The sequence below is a fragment of the Protopterus annectens genome, chromosome 8.part0, assembly GCF_019279795.1.
Source record: "Protopterus annectens isolate FY-2018-M chromosome 8.part0, PAN1.0, whole genome shotgun sequence".
In the NCBI taxonomy this organism is placed as follows: domain Eukaryota; kingdom Metazoa; phylum Chordata; order Ceratodontiformes; family Protopteridae; genus Protopterus; species Protopterus annectens.
In genome coordinates, this window is record NC_056741.1 from 1,688,801,835 (window position 1) to 1,688,825,883 (window position 24,049).

The 24,049-nt window shown below is 35.4% G+C and overlaps 1 protein-coding gene across 2 annotated transcripts in view; it reads left to right on the forward strand.

Annotated features, from left to right (window-relative positions):
- The window catches only part of ZNRF1 (zinc and ring finger 1), a 1,280,919-nt gene that overhangs the window by 522,752 nt on the left and 734,118 nt on the right, over positions 1 to 24,049 (forward strand). Inside the window, exon 2 of one of the 2 annotated variants that reach the window (XM_044081218.1) lies at positions 21,518 to 21,613. The exons of the other annotated variant lie outside the window; for it this stretch is intronic. Coding sequence (XP_043937153.1) covers positions 21,518 to 21,613 — 96 coding nt within the window. The remainder of the gene's footprint in view (positions 1 to 21,517; positions 21,614 to 24,049) is intronic. 2 annotated transcript variants of the gene reach the window in all.

Below are 24,049 nucleotides of genomic sequence, written 5' to 3' on the forward strand. Positions count from 1 at the left end.
GGCTGTAATAATGAGCATAGATAAATACATAGAAAAAATGATGAATTTATTGTATACAGATACATATGAAGTGTCCTTGAATCAATTAAATGGGGCATACAAGATCATACACTCACAACTGAGTGACATTTTTTAGAACAAAGAATAGACATTTCATTGTATAATTATTTAAATGTGACATCTCCCAGGGTACCAGTTTTCTTTGGTAACCCAAAAATTCATAAAAATATTAACCCTTCGATGAGACCACTAGTAGGTGGGAGAACGGTCCATAATGTCAGCCTGTGCCCAATATGTAGATCATGAGCTGACAAAAGTGTTAAGAAAGAAACTCAAATCTGTAAAGATTCATGGACATTCTTAGCCAATATAAATGAAGTTCAGTTAGATCCAGATGACATCTTAGTGACTGTAGATGTCAATGACTTGTATACAATAATACCTAAGGAAGAAGGGCTAGAATGGACTAATGAAATAGTGTTGCAACATAAAGTACCGCATGTAACAACAATACTTATTTTAGAACTTCTTGAATTGGTACTTAATAACTTCATTAATTTCAACCATAAATATTTCTTGCAGAAGAGAGGTATAGCTGTGGGCTTATCTTGCGGAGGACCTATGCTAATACCGTAATGGCTTATTGGGAGAAGGATTTTGTATTTAATACGAAGTACAGGATCCACCTTAACACCTATCATAGGTTCCAAGACTGCATAAGTATAATATGGAATGGATAAGCAAACAAGAACAATGCAGGACAACCTCCAAGTTTGTACCAAGCACCACAGCAGGAAACGGAACGGAACCAGCGTTTCTTGAACAGTCCAAATTTATTAAAGTAGAACAAGTAAACCACAAATATTTGATGAAGTCAGTACCAACAAATATAAAATTCTGTTCTTCACTGGAAACAACGTAAACCACAGCTAAATAATCCAATAAGTCAAGCGCTTTCGCCCGGGCTCTCCCGGGCTTTTTCAAGATAATTTTACTATGCAACCTGTATCCTTATATACCACTTGGTTGCTTAGTTAATTGTCTAATTATTCAATTAAGACTTTTTTTAAAAATATTCCTGTAGTTAAGGTTGTATTCCCTTTATAAGATAAGTTGTGTTAAAATTCTTAAAAAGTTTTTAAAAGGTTAAAGAATTAGTAATTAATAAATGTTGCCATTTTGCAACATATTTTGCATTCTTTAACTCGTCCTCCCTGTTGGAAAATGCTTCATTTAACCTTTTGTTTGTGTTTGTGTATAAAGTTGACTTATAACCAGGCTACTATTTTTGTGATGAAAAAAAACTGTTTTTTTTTACATTGTATTGGGCTCCTTTACTTAGGTAAGCAGCAGCAATGTTTTTGAATATTTTTAAGGGCTGATCGTGACTAGTACTTGCCATCTTTTAACCTTGGGTCATTTAATTAATTACACTGAATGTGTTCGCATTTTATGGATACGTACTACTTTTTGTTCTTTGTTTAAAATTATTAACATTTGTTTGAGTATAAATTATTTATTTCTGCATCTACATTAATTTACTGTAATTATTATGCATACTAATATATATACCTATGAATTTATATGTGCACATTTCAGAGTTTTTGTTTTCTATTTTTACTATGTAAATAAAACATTATATAATTTATAATTTAATCATTGGAATGTTAAATAAATAATAAATAATAAATAAATACATAGTTTATTTCCTGTAATGGTAAATAGATAATAAATAATTAATAAATAATTATAAATTAAATGTGCAATACTTTGTTTAATATATTGTAAATAAATAAATAAGTAAAAATATCCAAAATTTAAAATCATAAAATCATTTAAAACCTATTTTTCTAGTGTCTATGGATTTTTACATTAACGTTATTCTATTATAGTTTTGCCCTTCTCTGTTTTAATACACTACTTATACTAACATGTTCATTCATCCCTGGTGCTTTTGCTGCATTCAACTTAATTTGCCAAACTAGTTCCCTATATTCCAGGGATGTTTCCCAGTCCCCCCCTCTAATATCATTTTTTACCTGCTCAAGTACTAAGAATTTTAAATTCATTTGTTTACATGTTAAAGAGTGTTTAAAGAATGCGTTTGTTTCTTTCTTTATTTTAATTTTGTAGGAATGTTCGTAAACTCTTCTTTTTAACGTTCGTTCTGTTTTTCCTACGTAGAAAGATAAACAATGCTGACATATTCCTAGGTATATTATACCCTTCGAGTTACAATTGTAGTGTCCTAGGGAATATAAACCTATTCTTCTTGACTTTAAGTAAAAGCCTGTGTCGTTAAGCATGAAAGCACATTGCTTACAGGTCCCACATTTGTAAGTACCCCTCATTAATTTTGTATTGTTTAAGTTGTTACTTATTTCTTTTTCAAACAAATTTTTAAGATTGTTATTCTTCTTCCTTATAAATTTTGTTAATGTTGGAATCATCTTATTAATTTCCAAATTGTTTGATAATATTGGCCAATATTTTGTAATAATGGCTTCTATTTCTTTGTTATCACTGTTGAAGGTGTATGCAAATGCTTGTTTTCTATATTCTTCCTTATTTTCAATACTTTTTGTATTATTCATTGCTTCAGTATTTAGGAGTGGGGCATATTTTTCATTCCTTTTTATTGAAATCTCATTCATTACAGCAGTAATCAAACCTAAAGGGTATTTTTTCTCTAGAAAAAGGGTCTTTAAATATTCTATTTCTGCTTGAAATAGATGGTCTGTACTACAAATTCTTGATGCTCTAATTAGTTGGCCTTTAAGAATACTCTTTTTTTGAAAAAATGGGTGACTGCTATCAAAATGTAAAAACATGTTAGAATAAGTACTCTTTCTATAGACACTAGATTCAAAATTATTGGTTTCATTGTTTTTCATTAAATTAATATCTAAATAGTGTAGTTGGTTAGAATTAATTTCATAAGTGAATTTAAAAAAATTTGTAGATTCATTAATATAATCAATAAAATTAATAAAATCGTAGTAAGTACCTTTCCATAAAATGCATATATCGTCCAAAAATCTTTTGTAGTGGACAATATATTTGACCCAGTCTGGTTCAAAAATAAATTCCAATTCCCAATGGTGCAAGACAAGGTTTGCATATGCTGATGCACACGGTGTCCCCATGGCTACACCCTTGTTTTGTTTAAAAAGTTCTCCATTGAAAATTAAAAAATTGTTATTTAAGATAATACCCATAAACTCTACTATTAACTTAATGGTGTCACCATTAAAGGTCGTAAGCTTAACTAACATTTCATTAAACCATTCCAGTCCTATTTCGTGTGGGATGCTTGGGAATAAGTCAACAATGTCAATGGTAACCATAAATTGTGTTTCTGCAAAAAACTCATTTTTTATTCCTTTCAAGAATTCCCATGAGTCTTTGCAGATACATTCTAATGATGTTATACATTTCTTAGTCATATTGTCGATGTATTTTCCTAATGGCTCCGTGATGCCTTTAGCTCCCGCTACTATTGGCCTAAATTTTAAAGGTTGTAGGCCCTTATGGACCTTTGGTATTCCAAAAATTATGGGAGTTAGTGGTTTTGTACTAGAAGATAATTAAAGAGCTGTTCATTTATTGCTCCTTGCAAAAGATGGTCTTCTAGATAGTACTTAATTTTACTATAAGCTATATTTCTTTCATTTGTAGAAATTTGTGTATATTGTTCTGTATCGTGTAACATGTTGTGAATGAAAGTTTCATACACTTGCTGGTACATAAGTACTACCCCACCCCCTTTATCAGTTTTCATCACTCTTATTCTCTCCTTTTTCAAAAATGTTAATAGCTTGTTGTATTCATCTGGGAAATTGTTAGATTCTTTATATCTACTTTCTTTGTTCAATTTTCTAAACTCATTCTCCACTAATTCCTCATATATCTTCAGTGAAGAGTGTAGAGGGGGGTTAAATGTGCTTTTCCTACACAATCCTTGTTGCTTGTTTTGCATATTGCCAAAATAAATACTTAAATTTAATTGCCTCACAAATAGTTTTAAATCAATTATAGTGTTAGTAATGTTTATAGAAGTGTCAGGTACAAAATGTAGTCCCTTTTTAAAAAGTTCAAAAAATGTTTCATTAATTTCCACCTCTGTAAAGTTATATATGGAGAGGTTATCTTGTTTTACTATTGTACATTCATAGGCAGGTGTATGGATATTTTTATCTTGGTTTTCAAGGTCAGTTATTCCTATTACCCCAGGTTTGTTGGTAGTTATCTCCTGAATCTGCTCCACATTTGCACTGGCTGATTCACTTCTCGATTCATTTGTCTTCCTGGTGCTTGCTGAAAACCCTGCTTATTACCGTAATTACTTTTTTGTGCAAGCCTTTCACTTCTTCTGGGAACCTCTATCCAATCATTATTTTCATTCACATTAATTTCATTGTTAGATGCTCCCTCCTGGTAATTTGGTCTTATTGAAGCAATTCTACTTTTTTTGTTAAAACAATATGCTGTACCATTTTTATATTCTTCTAAATCTCTTTCCAATTTTTTAATTTTCCTCATAACTACTCTGTTACAATGGTCATCTACCTCTTTAAATGCTTGTTCATAGTCACGTTTTACCCCACTAAAATTCCTATTATTTGTTATACTGTCATTTAATTTATCAATGTCATTTAACAGTGCTGCAGCCTTACTTTCATAATCATTGATCATCAATTTCAACATTTCTATTCCTGTTTTGTTATACAAAGCAGTAATTTCGTCAGATAACTTGGTGCCCGGTTGTGCATTATTTGGCAGTCTGTTACACCGTAGCCCTTTTGGGATACGCTCAACCCTTATGCACTCAGTCAAATATTCGATTTCCATTTGGGCCGTTTTATACGAGTACAATTTATTGTTAAGTTCAGTTACTAAATGTTCAATGTTGTTATTTTGAACATTATAATTTTGTTGTACAGTACCTTGTGCAAACATAAAATGTTTGCTTGTCCATTTTTTTAGATTGAAACCATTATTCTGCTGACCCGGGTTTGAATGCGGAGTTTTATTTCGTGTACTCTGGGAACTCTGGTTAATCACCCGGTCATCTTCAAACACTTCTGTGGAAAGTCTTTTCCTTTTTACCGTTGGTTCCTTTTCGGCTAACAGTTCTTGTTGGTTTGGTGGTAGTGCCTTATCGTTGGTAGTATTATCCTTAGTTAGTAACCCGCTCAGTTGCGAGAGTAGGCAAATCACTTGCCTAAATTCTCCCCGTGTTACCGGTGCGTCGTCATCGCCGTTATTGTCTTCAATTAAAATGTTGGGCGTCTTGTTGAAGTCCGAGGTTCCTACGTCTTCCGCCATGTAGCAAAAAACTAATAAGCAAACAAGAACAATGCAGGACATCCTCCAAGTTTGTACCAAGCACCACAGCAGGAAACGGAACGGAACCAGCGTTTCTTGAACAGTCCAAATTTATTAAAGTAGAACAAGTAAACCACAAATATTTGATGAAGTCAGTACCAACAAATATAAAATTCTGTTCTTCACTGGAAACAACGTAAACCACAGCTAAATAATCCAATAAGTCAAGCGCTTTCGCCCGGGCTCTCCCGGGCTTTTTCAAGATAATTTTACTATGCAACCTGTATCCTTATATACCACTTGGTTGCTTAGTTAATTGTCTAATTATTCAATTAAGACTTTTTTTAAAAATATTCCTGTAGTTAAGGTTGTATTCCCTTTATAAGATAAGTTGTGTTAAAATTCTTAAAAAGTTTTTAAAAGGTTAAAGAATTAGTAATTAATAAATGTTGCCATTTTGCAACATATTTTGCATTCTTTAACTCGTCCTCCCTGTTGGAAAATGATTCATTTAACCTTTTGTTTGTGTTTGTGTATAAAGTTGACTTATAACCAGGCTACTATTTCTGTGATGAAAAAAAAATGTTTTTTTTACATTGTATTGGGCTCCTTTACTTAGGTAAGCAGCAGCAATGTTTTTGAATATTTTTAAGGGCTGATCGTGACTAGTACTTGCCATCTTTTAACCTTGGGTCATTTAATTAATTACACTGAATGTGTTCACATTTTATGGATACGTACTACTTTTTGTTCTTTGTTTAAAATTATTAACATTTGTTTGAGTATAAAATATTTATTTCTGCATCTACATTAATTTACTGTAATTATTATGCATACTAATATATATACCTATGAATTTATATGTGCACATTTCAGAGTTTTTGTTTTCTATTTTTACTATGTAAATAAAACATTATATAATTTATAATTTAATCATTGGAATGTTAAATAAATAATAAATAATAAATAATAAATAAATACATAGTTTATTTCCTGTAATGGTAAATAGATAATAAATAATTAATAAATAATTATAAATTAAATGTGCAATACTTTGTTTAATATATTGTAAATAAATAAGTAAAAATATCCAAAATTTAAAATCATAAAATCATTTAATATGGAATGGACCTATGAGTCTACTGGAAGAATTCCTATTATATATTAATACTACAACTACATTGTTAAAATTCACATGGAAAATTGATACTGAACATATGGATTATTTGGATGTACATTTATTTAAAGATTAGGGAGTGCCTTCTGTGTGGAGTCTACATGTCCTCCCCACGGTCGAGTGGGCATTCGAAAGACATGCATTGAATGGGCGTGCCTTCGTTGAAGGTTGGGCGTCGGGCTGGCAACTCGACACCATAAAAAACAACTGCCAATCATTAGCGGACCGGACTTCTGCTGTGGCGACCCCTAACCGGGAAAAGCCGAAAGACAAACAACAACAACATGTAATAAATATGCTGTATAAATATATACAGGAAGCAAACATATTCCATCTCGTTCCTGCATTTTAGCAGCTACCACCCGTATCATCAGAAAAAATCTGTGGTTAAAGCTCAGTTAGTTAGGTTGGCTCAAATGGTTTCTAAAATGGAAGACTTCATTCATGAGCGTAATACATTACGACTTATGTTCATTCAAAGAGCCTACTAGATGATTTAGTTCAAGAAGTACAAATCAAAATAATGAGCATTTTTTTAAACCCATTTTAAGTAGTAATGATTAACTTATTAGTTTATTAGTGGCAACTGGTGTTAGAAGCCAGTAAATGGCCTGGTTTGAATGAGATGATCTCCCTTGCCCCTATCTTGAAGTTAAGAGCAGCTAAGCTTTAAGACTTCTATATACTACACCCCCTTTGTTTTAGTTACATGTTATATTCACATTTTTATATTTTTAACAATATGTTTACGTCTATTTAGTTATGTAGGTAATATACATTTTAAATATTTTAAATGTATTATTTATTGATAGTATTTATTTAAAATATTTAAAACATTTATTGGGTGTATTTGTATGTATTTCAACATTATAACGTGATTGTTAGGAGCTTTTAATATGTGTAATATTGTATTTAGGTCAATGAAGGTTAAATGAACTAGAAGGATTTTAATTTTAATTGTTTAATTGTTCACTAGTAAGGGTATATAAAGAGGAAGTTAGTGGAGTCTATTGTATCTGATAAAGTGGTGAGATGAAAACGAACTGGTTGTGTGTCAGCGTTAATCCTGTTTTTGCGCTTTGGCTTATGGGCATTAATAAATTTTATTTGTGGTGGAAACGGCTATCCAGTGCTCTTTTTTTTGTTTACTGGTCTTAGTGCACTATTCCACTTGGACTTGTTTATTAACTTGTTAGTTTAGCAACAGAGGAAGAACTTTCCCTTTCTCTTATGCAAGATAGAAATGAGAGTAATGTGACACATGATACTGTCAAAAAACAGATTATAGAAAAGCTTTAGTTATTACTTTTAGTGTGGATCATAAGTTCTTAATTTCCATATTCCAGAAAAACTGGACCATCTTGTTAGATGACCCTAATGTTAGATAACATGTAGGCGACAAACCAGTCATTGTATATAAAAAAGGCTTGAGCTTTAAAGATTTGTTAAAGAAAGGAAAAGCTATTGCCTATAATAATAAATGTGGAATGTTTAAATGTGGTGCATGTACATGGTGTAACAAAATAAGAGAAACAGATAATTTCACTGTAAGAAATTATAAGTATGAGTTAAAAGGAAAGTACAATTGTAACTCTAAAGCAGTTGTCCATCTAGCACACTGCAGTTCACACCGCATTTTATATTGGAAACACAGAGCAGATTAGCCAAAGAATTTATGAGCGTGAGTATGCCATAAGAAATTCAACATAAATAATGCCTTATCTAAACATATTGTGGAATTTCCAAGCCATAAGTTCTACTTCATTATCATTGACCATGTACTTATAAATGACAAACAACCATGGGGACTGAAATTCAAATTAAAGGAATTAAAATGACAGCTTCAACTGCAAGCCGACTCATGGCCAGGTATAAATGAACATACCTCAATTTCTGCAGTGTTAAAATTAAAGGCTTTAGAAAGAAAGAAATTATAAAGATCGTATAGCAAGGTTTTTTTATATAACTATATGAATAAATATTTAGATTTTAAACTACAAGGAATTTTAAGAAATATCTGTTTGTGTTGCATATGTTTTTATATTTCAACTTTAGTATGGCAGAGATGGTGTCTTATGTTTTTATAAATAGTGAGAAATTTTACATTGAAAATGTTTTTAAGGAGGTATCACTTTAAATAATTGTCTTAACCACTTTAAATAATTGTCTTAGCCAATTAAATGCTTTTAGGTTTTATTTAAAGGAAGTGATGAACTGTATGTGTTCATAGGTAGGTACTAGGCTATCGGCCCTAGCCAAAAAATGTACCCTGGCTTTCGCCACCCAAGAAAATTATTTTCCTGTGCCCCTGTTGAGCAGAACCACAGAAGTGATCCCCGGGGTAATTTCCCATTAAATTAACAGCCCTTGCAGGTCTTGAACTTGGGACCATGAACACCACAGTCTCTGACTTTACCACTAAGGCATCTTTGTTGTCTGAAGAAGTTTAATATTGGATTAAACGAAAGCGCTAACCATTTTTGGCTTACATGAGGTTTTTTTACAGCTTGGCACATTGTATGCATTTATTTAACTGCTGACAGTCCGGTGTACAGTCTTTATTGTTTTCATCAGTTTGTTGGTGTTGTAGCTTTCAAGAGAAAATACTGTCACATAAAACTACAAGATGCTTCTTGGATAAAAGTCTGAGTAGGATTATTTCACTATAAACATTCCCATTTCTTTACCTGTACTCACGGTTCCAATTATGCAGAAGTATTATTAGACAGTGTTGTCTTGATATTGAAATTTGTATTTTATAGACACGGTAAACTATACATTATTATAGCAATAACCCATGGCTGGGTGTGGGTAAATCAGCATTACCCACACCCAGCCATCGATTATTGCTATTATACAATGACATGATTTAAAATGAAAAAAAAAAACGTACTATTCTTAAGTAATGCCTTTGTATAACGGTACTGGGTGTTCTTCCACGCTGTTTCCGGATTCTGCCCTTTGATGATGTACTGCACATGCATGTGGGACTTGCATTCCCAGGCTTACACAGTACATCACTGCTTTAGAAAGTGAGCAACAGAGACAGGTCAATCTCTGTTGCTGTTAAAAAAAAAAAAAAAAACAAAACTGTAAACTCTGGACAGTTTAGAGATACGAGAGAGACAGGAAGAAAATACAAGGGAAATCAGGTACATTTATTTAGTTTGCAGGACATACCTGGTTTTCCTTGTATTTTCTCTGCTCTCATATGTACCTCTTGACCTTTTATTTGAAGAAATGTGGACAAATAATAATTGTGCATTGTCTCAAGGAAAGACGGTCTGAAACTGAAATGCCTGTCATTATTTAGTGACTTCATTCTTCAGTGATTTGTTGGAAAACCACAAATTCTATGAGGAATGAAGTCACTAAATAATGAGACGCTTTTCACTTTTAGACTCTTTCTTCAGACTAATGCTTATCTATGACATATCAGAAAAGTTTGTCTGCTCAATGATATTTTAGCGGCCGGACTTTTGCTGTTGGTATATGCTCAATTTATGACTGGCACGCTGGTTGGGTTGACCAATCAATGTTCTCATTTTTGAATTTTAATGGCCAGTCATTGTATAATTAAGCAATAACCGATGGCGTGTTGTGGTATGAAGATTTACCCATGGTTGGTGTGGTCACCCGAGTGATTAAACAAAGCCAACCGTGGGTAAATCTTCAATATACCACAACCACAGAGTCTGTTATTGCTGTTATATAATGACATTATTTAAGAAAAAAAAAACTTTTCTTAAATAATGTCTTTGTATAACGGCGGATTGCTGTTCTTCTGCCGGTTGTGGTATACTGATTCTGCTTTTTGATGTACTGCGCATGCATATGGAATTTGCGTTCCCATGCATACCCAGTACATCAAGGCTTTGAAACGGAAGCAACAGAGAAAAGAAAGTCTCCGTTGCTCCGTTTTCTTTGTCTTTTTTTTTTTTTAAAGTCCAGGCGACCAGACCTTTTTCCGTGGGTATATTGTGGGATTTACAATGGGCATGCTGGTTGGGCTGGCCAATCAGCGTACACATTTTAGAATATTAATAAGGAGGAATTTTATAATATAGCAATAACCAATGACTGGGTGTGCTATATTGAAGATTTACCCACAGTTGGTGTGGTTTAATCACGAGGAGGAAGCATTCTCATGCTTACACAGTATGTGAGGGCTTTGGAAATGAAGCAATGAAGAAAGTAAGGTCTTCATTGCTTCTTTATTTATTTAAAAAAAGTTTTAAATTCGGACAGTTTACAGGTATGAGGGAGACAGGCAAGGGAGCCCGCAGGATTTTTTGCAGGGGGGGGTGCAAATCCAGAGCCCCACCCACATATCTCTCCCCGCCCCCTACCAACACAGCCCCGCCCAAGTCCGCCCACCCCAAACCCCGCCCACACAGCCATTTCAGTGTCCCATTACTTGGCTATTTCTCCCCATTTGCCGTAGACACTGTTCAAATCTCTGTGTGCATACTGTTTTATGCTTTAGTTCTACAATGATTACAGGCAGTTGGATTTAATTTACAACTTTTATTTCAAACATTATAGCCCAAACACTGATAGACATTTACTAAACCTAAACAAAGCAATAGTCTTACAATGAAAACAGACTTGGCATTAAAGCTTCTCTACTTTTGAAACTCACATTCAATGAAACAGCATTGAAACCCACATTCAAAGAAAATGCATCTGGCCAGTGGCAGGTTATTTAACTTTGAACTGTTTTCAAGCAATAGGCTCCTTGCACACTGTTAGGGCCATGCAAAAGTTATTTGATTTACCTGATTGTATTAATTATAATATATAATAGAATTATATTCCTTGTATTATACAGCGACACTTGTATGAGTGTGTTTTAAATTTATAGTTTTGAACATTTTTCCAGTAAGCAATGAAACAAAACATACAAACCAATAATGACAAACTGTCCAATTCAGAACATTTCAACCATAAAAGGCCACTCTTTACAATCCACCAGTATCAGTCAATACACACAATCTCTGCCGAATTAAAAGTAACCTGAATAATTCCACATTAAAGATATCTGAAACTAATGGAGAGGTTGTTGCTAGAAAACAACTGTATATTTCAGTGTTTAATCTACAAATTCAGTGCCTGCTGCCGTCAAAGAATAAATTGCCTATGTTAAATTTAAAAAAAGGTAAGCAGGTATATTGCAATAGAAAATGGATGGCAAGCTGAAAAACAGGTTTATAGTTATTAGGCATCTCATCCAAAGGAGGACATCCTCAGAACTGCAGCATTCAAATGTACATGCTGTAGGAATAGAACCTCAAGCCTCTACATTAAGATGCAAGTATTCTACTTGTGGTGCTACTAACATAGCTTTAAAACTTTATACCACAATAGAGATACCATTTGCTAAACAAAACAGTTGCACATTGTAAATAGACTTGGCATGAGCAGCAGTAAACTTCGCTTCCCTTAAAACTCATAGTTCCTTGAAAATGCACTTGAAAATAAATTCCACCTGCTAACTCTAACTTGGGCATTTCACTGTCTCTCTCTCTCCCACACAAACATACCACACCTCAACCTTAGTGCAAGAAATCTGGACAAAGCCTAAAATAAATAGGGACAGATTATAAATATGGCTCTCATAAACTTAGAAAATTGCAAGAGTAACAGGAGTTGTGTTAGTATGCATTTTTCTAAATGATATGATGTCTAAAACTGAAATGTCTCTCATTATTTAGCGACTTCAATCCTTTTTAGGAGGAATATGGGGCAAAAATCTGGACATTCTGCAAAAACCTGGACAGCTGAGGGGTATGCTACCTCCCTCTTATACACACACACACCAAATAATTCTGGTCAGACTTGAATTAGTTCTGGGAAGGTTGCACTGAACGTCACCGTGCTTGATCTGAAGTGGGTAAAATCCTGGTAGCCAGTGATAGTAACTAATCTGCAGCTCAGCAATGTGGAGCATTAAAGCATTTTTAGCAGAGCATTGTTTCATCACTACCTATTGTGTTTGCACATAAGCTGTAGTTATTTCAAACATTTGCCTTTTTTGATTACTACAGAGTACATTTACCCACCAGAGCTATTGTGTTTTGACTTCAGTGTGGAGCTTACCTAGTTGTTGCAGGGCTTGGCTTTTAAGTAAGGTAGCAATGCTTATTTACCATATACCATTAAAGCCACCCAACTACAAGTGTACTAACACACAGACACTGCTATAAGACACTGGTCTCCATTAAAATGTAATGAGCTTCTGAAAATATTGTAATCCTGTCCTTTTATTACAAATGCTGTCATATGCATTTCAATACCCAAGGCTTATACATTATCTAGTTATGTAAATATTCTCTGCATGGCAACAACGAAAAGGCTTTCAATGCTGGTAATTCTTTAACAGTATGCTTACTTGCATCTTACAATCTCTGACAAGTTTACCTGATGTTCATTAAACCATGGCTACTTAAACAGAGCAACAGGGCACTGTGACAGCATGCAGTTCCTGAATAATAAGAAGCATAAATCAACAGTATAAAAATCTGATAGAAAACCAGAACATTCTGCAAAATTAAGGACAGATGAAAAGCCACGGTCGTATTTGTGATCTACCTTGGATGGGGGAATACTCTGCACACTTACACTGCATAACTGCTGCTTGCCTTCCTTGGACACATCCAGAGCCACTACAATGGGGGGTGGGGTGCAATAAGTATGTCATAATTTGAAATGGCTCTGGCTGACAGTGATGGCTCTGACACTCATACCTCTCAACTTCAGAGCAAGAAATCTGGGCAAAGCCATACATAGAACTAGAAGTGGGACACAGGCCCAAAAATAAGGTCAATTTTTAAATATTGCTCTTATTAACTTAGATAATAGAACAGTAGTAGCTCTTGCATTAGTACGAAGTTTCTGAAGGGTATAAAATCTGAAACTCAAATGTCTGCCATTATTTTCTAGCGTCAATCTTTAATGACTTGCCACTAATTTGCCAGAAAATCACAATTTTATGAAAAACGGACCAAAATGTGATGCAAAAATATAAAGTTGCCACACAATACAGCTGGGAACCTGTCAAAAAAGGGACACCTTTTTAATATTAACATTGTTAACTTGAGCAGCTAACAAAATAAGAACATCTACATGCATTTCTGAAATAAAAGTAATCTGTAACTCTGATCATTATAGTTATATATAATTGTAAACCCTCCACATTATCTTCCAAAATTGTCATTTTGGAGGAGGGATTGTTAGGGGAGAGCAACATTTTGAGCCAAAATTGGGGACAATTGAGAGGTTTGGATATTCCTAATCTACAAAGTGATTTGCACGTACCTCTCAACCTCCTAATGCAGGAAATCTGGACAAGGCCAGATATATTGGGGGAACATACAAACACTACTAAAAATTGCTCTTATATAAACTTAAGACAGTTTTGCATTAGCATGCATTTTTCTGAAGGTTATGACGTCTGAAACTCAATGTCTGTCATTTAGTGACTTCATTCCTAAATGATTTGCTAGAAAACCACAAATTTTATGAGGAACAAACCAAAAATAAGAAGCAAATATCTATTCATTCTGCAAATATATGGACAACTGAGAGGTATAGTTCAACCGGGGCTGTCTGAGTTTGCTACACCCCCTCACAAAATCATGGTTGAATGGAGCCTCCCCCCAGCAGCCATTCCAATGTCCCATTCCCTGGTTATTTTGCCCCATTTACCATAAACACTGTAATGTCCATACTGCTTTACTTCTGCGATGATTTAGATTTCATTTGAAAGTTTTATTTTGCATTTTACAGCACAAACCCTAATACATATTTGTTAAACAAAGCAATGCAGTCTCACAATGAAAATAGACTCAACATTAAAACTTCTCTGCCCTTGAAACTCACATGCTTTGAAACAGCATTGAAACCCACATTCAAAGAAAATACATTTTGCCAGTGGCAGATAAATATTAACTCTGGGCTGTCTTCAAAATCATAGGCCCCTCGAACATAACATACACATGCTCTTTGATACATCTTCCTGACTGTATTACATTATATTCCTTGTACAATACAGTACAGTTGTTAGAGGGCATTTTAAATTTATTGTTTTGAACATTTTTCCAGTAAACAATGAAACAAAATGCATACACCAATGACAGAACTGCCCAATTCAGAACATTTCCATCATAAAAAGTCTACTCAACCTTCTATAGTCCACCAGTAAAAAATATGCACAATCTCTGAAGTAGTAAAATCCACATTAAAGAAATTTGTAACTAATAAAGAGGTTGCTGCTAGCAAACAACTTTATATGTCATTGTTTAATCTACAAATAAAGTGCCTGTTACCCTTGAAGAATAAATTGCCTGTGTTGCATGCAATAAAAAAATGATAAGCTAGTAATACCGCAATAGGGAATGGATAGCAAACTGATAACAGGTTCATAGTTACTAGGTATCTTTGCCAAAAGGACTGCAGCATCCACCCCCTTTACAACACAGTACAGTATCAGCAATGCATATACCTACTGTGGGAGTAGAACCCACAGCCTTCAGAATCAAAAGCAAGTACACTATCTGTTGTGCTATTAACAATGCAAGCAGACTAAACATAAGCAGCACTAAACTTTTGCTCCCCTGCAGCTCTCAGCTCCTTGTAAAATCTACTCGACACTCAGCTGTATCTCTGAACTTTGCAGCACAAGAAATGTGGAAAAAGCCAAAATTTATTGGGGGGGGGGGCAAAAGGCCAAAAACCAGGGACACATTTTAAACATTGCTTGTATAATGTTGGAAAGTTGCTAGAATAAAATGCTGCGTTACCACCATACATTTCACTGCCACGTCTTGAACCCAGGGAACCCTGTGCAAAACAGTCAGAGCAACATACCACTACGTCAAATCAGCTGTTTTGTGAAAGAGGAAGACTAAAACTTAAATGGCTACCATTTAGTGAATTCAGTTCTCACCATAGCACAGCTGTCAACCTCTTAGCACAAAATACCTGAACAAAGCCAATACTGGGTGAATACAGCCCCCAAACATATTCAGTTCTTACCATAGCTCTCAACCTTAGCACAAAACCTGGATGAAGCCAATAATGGGGGGAAATACAGTCCCAAAGACAGGGATGCATTTCAAATATCCATCTTGTACACTTAGAAAATTGCTCGAATAAAAGCTTTAGTTACCATGCACTTTCTGAAGAATATGAAGTCTGATATTGAAATGAGTGTCCATTTTTTTTAACATTTAACCAGAAAAGTCTGACTTGGTAAAAAAGCTATTTTTTAGCAGAGGCCCAGGGAGAAACACTCCAAACAGCCAAGAAACAAACCAGAGAACATGTAGCTGTCAGGCAACAAGGACACAAATATAGAAACCACAGATTTTATGAGGAACAGAAAAAGTATGAGGGAAAAACCTGCAACATTTTTACAAATGGTGGTGGGTAGAGAATTTAGGCTCTTGCCACTTGGGCTCAAGGTACAGGGTTCAAGCCTTATTCTCTATCCACCACCATGTAACACCTGGGGCATTTTACACACACACACACACACACACACACACACACACACACACACGCTACTCACTCTGAAATTGTCCCATCTTCTGTCCATTTCCTCCTGCTTGCGAATCCGTCCATTTCAGGTCCCATCTTCCGCTCGTTTCCTCCCGCTTGTGAAACCATCTGTGTAAGTTCCCGCTCGCAAACTTGTAAATATGAGCGATGATGTCAGCACGCCACGACTGGACTTCTTAAAGAAGAACGCATGATGTCAGCACGCACTTCTTTCTTCTTAAAGAAGAACGCACTAAAAAAAAAAAATTTTTTTTTTAAATTATAGCATTACTAGTCAGCCGATTCCAGGGGGGGGTGCAAGTGCACCCCCTTGCACCTGCCTGCGGGCGCCGTTGGAGACAGGGTAGAAATACAAGGAAAATCAGGTATGGTTCTTTGGTTTTCATAAAGTACCATTTCCTTGCATTTCTGCCCTGTCTCTCTTGTACCTCTAAACTGCCCAGATTTCAAATTTCGTACTTCTCGATCTCTAAGCTCAAGAAAACTGGAAACCCATAGCATGGATTAATAGAGGAAAGTCTGGGCAACTGGACATTTTTTCTATTGGTGTATGCTAGATTTTACAAATGGCACGCTGGTTGGGCTTGACCAGTCAAGTTGCACGTTTTTGAATATTAATGGACAGTCATTGTGTAATACTGGACAATTTGCAGTTCATTTATGTATACCACCTTAACTTCAGGACAGCTGCAAAGCAATGGACATGTAGAACATATGGTCTAGACTGTGTTTATTAGAAAATATGACTGGTGCCTTTCAGTTTTGCAGTTGAGAGAGACATCACTGCACTCTACAAGGCTTTCAACAGCTAATGACTGTTGCCTAGCTCTGAGACATGTTCCTATGTCATGTTCTGTAATTGTGAAAATAAAAGAAATGCCAGAGATTTCTTTAAAGAAAGGCAGCATGAACAGAAGTTTTATTTTAATGACTGATAGTGAAAAAAACTCTCAGAACTGGAAAAAAAGAGGAAAGAGTGAGGATAAAATTGGAGTTTAGAATTACTGTGTAGAAAAATCATGTGCATGCAACAGTGGTGCATCTATCATCACACTATGTATAAAGTTTAGCTATACAAATATAAATGAAGAATAATGGTGCTTAGACTGGTCTTGAAGAAGTTAAGCTATTACATATTCTAATTTACAAGTGCTGTCTGAAAGTCCTGAGTCACATAAAGTGCTACTGCCTTGTTCAGAATGATTTTTTCACTGGTGCAAGTCAAGTGTTGTGATAAAATTTTAGCCTTCATCAAATCAGTGCTTCAGAGGACTGATCAAGAAATCGAAATATTGTAGTGACTGTACATATTGTTAAACCAGTTTTTTCTTGAATAGTGTCATAAGCTGAATCTAAGTGTGCTGGATGTTTCATGATGGAATAGCATGATATTTAGATACTGTATTTTTAATCTGTATATATTTATTGCATCATTCTCATGAAGTACAGGAGCAGATCCGTTAAATTGTTGAATTTGAGTTGTGTGACTTTTCTCAGTGTGGTTCTGTAAAGCTGCTATGTGCTCAGTCTTTCAAAGTTAGGGAAATTTCGAGCACTGGTAGAGCACAAAGTTTGTGTATATGAAAACCTGGGTTCAGTGTCTCATGTACATGCAGTTATGTGTGGCGTGTAGTGTAGAGCGTTAAGCTATGAACTGATAAGCTGCTTTCTGTAGTCCAGGATTTCCCATGGCTTCCATTTACCTACTTTTGTGTCTTAGCTTCCATTTATCTACTTTGTGGCAAATGTGTCATTTAACCTGACAGCGTTCTTTGACAAATGTGGAAACCATTTCTCAGTGCTTTTCTGCACTGCTTGCTTAATATTACCTGTGAACCTATTCATTTTGTGTGTGGGTGTGTGTGTAAACACTTAACTGTGTAAATATGTTAGGGTGAACAAGTCTTCATTTTGACTGTATGTATTGAACTTTATGTGTAACATGCATAGATATAAGTTTTGACTGTGTGTCATTTCTTCATTTTGAGTGTGTACATAACTATACATAGACTACAATTAGTATGGCTATGTTTATTTTGCCTGTGTGCATGTGTGGCTGTAAGCATATACCATAATGGGAAGATCTTAATGTTGATTGTGTGTGTACTTAATGGTACACACATGTTACGGTGGGCATATCTTTACTTGTTCATTTTGACTGTGTGCGTACTTGATGGTGTACGTTGACAGGTCTTCATTCTTTTTGATTTTGTGCATACTACCAATACTGCAGTGAGTGGGGTTTTATTCATTTTGACTGTGTGCGTACTACCAGTACTGCAGTGGGTGGGTTTTATTAATTTTGGCTGTGTGCGCACTACCAATACTATAGTGGATGAGGTTTTTATTCTTTGACTGTGTGCATGCATACAGATATTGCAATGGGTGTGATTTTATTCATTTTGATTGTACATATGTAAATGTATATCTAGACTACAGTGGGTGGATCTTCATTTGTTTATTTTAAAAGTGTGAGTACTTAATGTTGAAATGGATTACAGTACACAGGTCTTTATCCTTTCATTTGGACTGTGCATACTATATATATTTTGGTGGGCAGGTCTTCATTCATTCATTTAGTTTGACACTGTGTACTGTATAAACCGTAGTGGGCAGCCTTCATCCATTTGTTTTGAATGTGTGCTTACTGTATACACTACAATGGACAGGTCTTCATTCATTTTGGCTGTGAGTACTGTATGCACTACAGCGGGTAGGTCTTCATTTTGATTGTGCGTACTGTATGTAGTACAATGGGCAGGTCTTCGTTTTGATTGTATGCTTACTGTATACACTACAGTGGGCAGATCTTTGTTCATTTTGTGCATACTGTATACACTACAGTGGGCAGGTCTTCATTCATTCTTTTTCACTGTGTGAGTACTGCTACAGATATTGCAATGTGTGTGGTTTTATTCATTTTGACTGTACATATGTAACAGTATATATAGACTACAGTGGACAGATCTTCATTCGTTTTCACTGTGCGCATACTGTATACAATACAATGGGCAGGTTGGACAGCTTCAGGCATCCTTACTTTTCTTGAAGGCATGGGGTAGAAAAATAACATCTAATGAAAATGCTTCTGCCTGACACTGATTTTTGAAGCAACTTCAAATAAAACAGGGCATTTAACAACTCTGATATGCATAAGACCGTCTGCTTCTCTGCCATATGAAAGGATGATAAAGACAGTATTGCACTTGTGACATCGGGAGAAAGATTGTTCTTAGACAGAAAGCAGAGCATGTTAGTCATTTAGGAAATATGAAAGTGACCATTCCAGTGCTGTACCCTCCAAAATTAATTCCCACATTTGTGTCCTTGTATCCTGCCCACCATTCAGTTTTTCTGACTACCCTCTGAGAAGAGTATAAATCTCTGTCTTTTTTTCCACTTTTCATCTCTGCTTGAGGTTTTTATTTTCTGCATTCCCATTCACTCTTCTCATATTATGTTCTGAAGGAACATGTTTTATGTAGCGACTCTTTGCATCTTTGTGTTATTTTGTTCTGTAGTGTCCTGTTCATTTGTTGAGTGACTTTTGACTATGCTTTTCTAGTGTGTAATGGCCTCTCTTATTTTCAACTTGACTATATTGTGGTGCTCTTTGTACCTTTAATACTTTGCAGTGATTTCCTGTAGACATTTAGTCTTTGTACATGAGTATTCACCAAGAGTGTTTATAACCAATATCAAACACGTAATTAAAGAATTATTGCGGCTTATTGCTGGTTAGTCTACACTCTCCCTAGATTAGCAATTTATGTTGCTGAGGGCTACACCTTTATAAGTGGCATAAAATATGGCAGTTTGGTAGAAAACCAGAAATGGGAAAATCAGGTAGAGATCTCTGGAAACCTATAGCTTAGTTTTAGTGATTAAAAAAGTGCAGTGTTGGACAGTTTTCTCAGACAATTTAAAGAAATCTTAAAAGTTTAAGATGGGCCCGATTATCTTTTAGGGATAAAGAAGTTTGATGGGCCTGATTATCTTTTAGGGATAAAGAAGTTTGAGGCAATCATAAATGATGAACATAGTATAGCAGTGGAACAGAGCAAGTAAAACTAAATAGGGTTACATAAAAAAGGCCACTCAGAAGAATGGCACTGTGTGTGCCTCTGCTTGTAAGGTTTTGCCATGTGATTAATAGTGCACAAGTGAGTCACATGACTTATTGTGTACAAGGTCAGCTTTACCCATCAAATACTTAGATTTTCGATTCTCTTGACAACAGATTAAGGATATATATATATTTTTTTTTGCATATATTTTTAAAAAGTATTGACTTAGGAAGCATTTCTGGAAGAATTTTTCTGTGTCAAAGGTCCCCATTTCCCCAAAGGAAGTGCCTCAGAATTCCAGATGTAGCTTTCTAAAAGAATTATTGCCAGTTCAGTGTGAACCTCTTCCCTCAAGACACCTCCAGAAAATTGTAACCTGGCTGGCACAGTTGTCTAACAATTGACACCTACCATTCAGGTTGTCTGTGAATCTGAATACTAGTGGGTGTTGTTCTCTGGGCCAGGTGTGTTAATAAAACCATTATATCTTATTTGGAAGTAGATTCTACATGAAGTGCTTTCATAAACAGGTAGAAGCAGAGTGCTTTAGAAATACCTGCAGGCAAACCTGATATTCACTGAGGTAAATAGGGTCTTCTTGTCTGTGTATTAAAATAAAAAAAATGTTGTACCTGTAGCAAAGGCCTCTATTTTTAAAAACTATCATACTAGTAGCAGCAACCAGCACAGTCTGTTACAAAATTGTATAAAAAAGTATACATATTTTTGTGTTTTCTGTTTCTGAATTGAAGACATGCAGAGCAAGGTGTAGCTCTATCATAAATACTGTCAAGTTTAGAGGTAACTTGTGTCCGTATGGCTTACCAGGCTGAATTTTTCATGGTCCAACTTACACCAAAAAAGTTTTAGAATTGTGTTGTAATGGTCCTAATCTCTCACTATGTTTTCTGTTTTTCTCAAGAGAATGCACTTTTTGTTTGCAGAGCTCTGTAGAATGGGCAGTTTATTGTTATTACTTAGTGTGTAATGTATAAAGTACCATGATGTCAAGTCATTCCCTGGGCCTGAACCCTAAACTTCTAAACTATGTTAGCATTCAACTTTTTTTAGGAACTGGTTAACAGTTTGAGACTTAACACTTTGTAATTGTGTAGGACTTGACTAGTACATTTACAGTTTCCTTTACCTTTATACTAAAATCACCATGTCTCAAAGCTACTTTGCTGCACTTCAATACAGTAACTATCTACAAACCCAGAAGGGTACGTAACCCTTAAGTAATAAGTTTTGGGGTGCAGATGTCCTTTAAAACCTTATACAATAATCTCCTATTTGGTTGTATGATTTTAATTTGCATTGCTAAATTTAAACATAAATTTGCTCATAAAAGAAAAATTCTGATGTTTTTATATTTTTTCTTTAGGTTTTAAATGTCCCATTTGTGCCAAGTCAGTAACATCTGATGAGATAGAGATGCACTTTATTATGTGTCTGAGCAAACCCCGCCTTTCCTACAATGGTGAGACTGTGATTACATTATTTTCATTTATTTGCATCGTGCTGTAGGTACATTTTACTCAGTATTAGCTTGGTATCTTCTCTTATTGATAAGCAATGAAAACATTGACTTTAAAGAAAGATGAAAATGTCTTGAGCCTTTGTGCTTTTATCCTTTCTCTTTGAAAGATGTCAGTAATACCATTTAAACCGCTGTCATTTGTATATGTCTCGGTACAACTGTGTCTGTCTTTTCCATTACTTTCTAATTTTTGAATGCATTCCAGAGAACTGTCCACATGATGCATTTCTGTCTGTTCAGCCACAGTGCATTGAAAAATATATTGTTTAGCAGTTTATCTTTTTTGTGTCCATAGGCTGTTGCTGGTCCTGAGACAGAGACATCAGCATGGTATGCTGGAGGTCTTGGGTTGAAGTCCGAAATTAGAGAGAATGTTATACTTTCACTTCTATGATTTTCTAATCCTTTATATGTTTAAACTGAGGTGGGAAAATAATCTAATGATCATTTTGATCCTATCTTTATCTTAAATGTCATTTTAAGAAAATAAAAATTCGTCTGAAGTGCAAAAATTAAATGCATTTTTATTCTGTCATATATTTAAAATTGTTGGACTGTTGAATGGCTGTATTGAAAACAGTTTACATTCGACATGTGCATCATCTCCATGCATATAGTATACAAGAATTGAATGATTATGATTGTTGTCTCTTCCAGTGACTGTTAAAGGAAAACTCCACTCTAGAACTAAAAAAAGTTTGTTTCAATCTATCTTTGTTTCCTGACCTTTTTTAACACCTCAAAATCACTCTTAAATGCTTTATTTGTAATTTTAGTCTGTTTTCCACAACCTGGCTACCAATGGGGCTTGATGTATCAACATGATCTTGTACTACCTCAAACCTTTCTCTTTCCCATAATACTTTGTATGACTCATGCCAGACATAAGGAAGTAACTTTGAATTCCTGTGCCATTGACATATAATGGGATTTGGGAGGGCCACTGTTATTTTCTTTACCTTCTGTAAAAGGACTGCTTCTTTTCTGTCTTTAATCATCCTCATTTATGTTTGGCTCAGACCTTGTTTTACACTATACTTAGAAGTTATCCAGGCACAGCCAGAAAAGTAACTAACTTGCAGGCCTTTGTTCAGGGGTTTCTTTTGTAGTCTGATGAATTGATTCTGCAAGGGTTTCTCAGTGCAGTGACAGATGTTCTTCGTGTTTCACTGTTGCAGTCATTACATTTGGGTAATCTTCTGGCAGGTTGCCCTCAGTCGGCCTGAATATCAAAGTCTTGGGTCCTGCGTCGGTTGCTGTCTCCTCTTCCAGGACGTCAGGGGTATAAAACATGCAGCCATTTTCCTCAGTCTTTCTTCCCGCGCAGTGCCCGAAGCAGAAGCAGTTTGCAAATGCCGGTCGGCAGACTCCTAAAATTTTCACATTCAAGTTTCAGAACTGAAGTCTTCAATTAAAGCTAAGTACCCCATTGGGGAAACTTTTTCTTGCTCCTTACCAATGTCAGTAAAAGTTAATAATTGCATTACTTGTGGGAAGCAAATACCTCATAAGGATTTTCATTTGTACTGTATTCCTTGCCTAGGCCCAGATCATAACGTGCCTTGCTGTCGGCTTTGTGCTAGATTAACCAACGCACTATTAAGCGTTGGTATATCTTTACTTCTTAATATTTTGGAAACAGATTTAATTACTCTGAAATGTTGTCGGATAGCAATAGTACTCAGTGAGGCGCTTTCACAGCCCCTGATACCTGCTACTTTTGAGTCGCAGGCCTCTACCGAGACCCACGCGGAGTCTGGTATGCCACGAGATTCTCAGAGTATTATACCCGTGGATGTCTCTCCCTTGGATGGGTCCGGAGCCGCTGAACAGGCACCGGCTTCTGAGGGTGTTTTCAGGCCTTGACATTTCTATATAAAACCGACGCCAGCTTCAAAAACAAAACCAAAAACAACTTCTAAGGCTAAAAAACGACACATGAGCCATGTGCTCAGGCCCGTATGCCTAAAAAACAGATGATCAAAATGGCTGAGGACTTAATTACCTTGATCAGGGGTTCCCAACCCCCTCCTGATAAGAGGCCTAGGCAAGACACTGATTATGAATCTTCAGATCAGGTTTCTATTTCTTCTGATTCCTCTTCTGATCAGGAATTTTCTATACCACCTTATGAGGATTCAGATGCAGAAGAATCCATCCCATCTGCATCTCCTCCTGAAGATTATTCTTTTGGAGAAACCTTGCATACTTTAAGGGAACATTTTCATTGGGAGAGTCAGGATTTCTCGGAATCAAAAAAGAGGCTTAGGGATTTCCTTCTTCTTCCTCAGCATAGGCCTTTGGCTATACCTCCTGTATTAGACATTGTAGATGATGTGTTTTTGGAATCTAGCATGGCTCCTGATTCCCCACCTC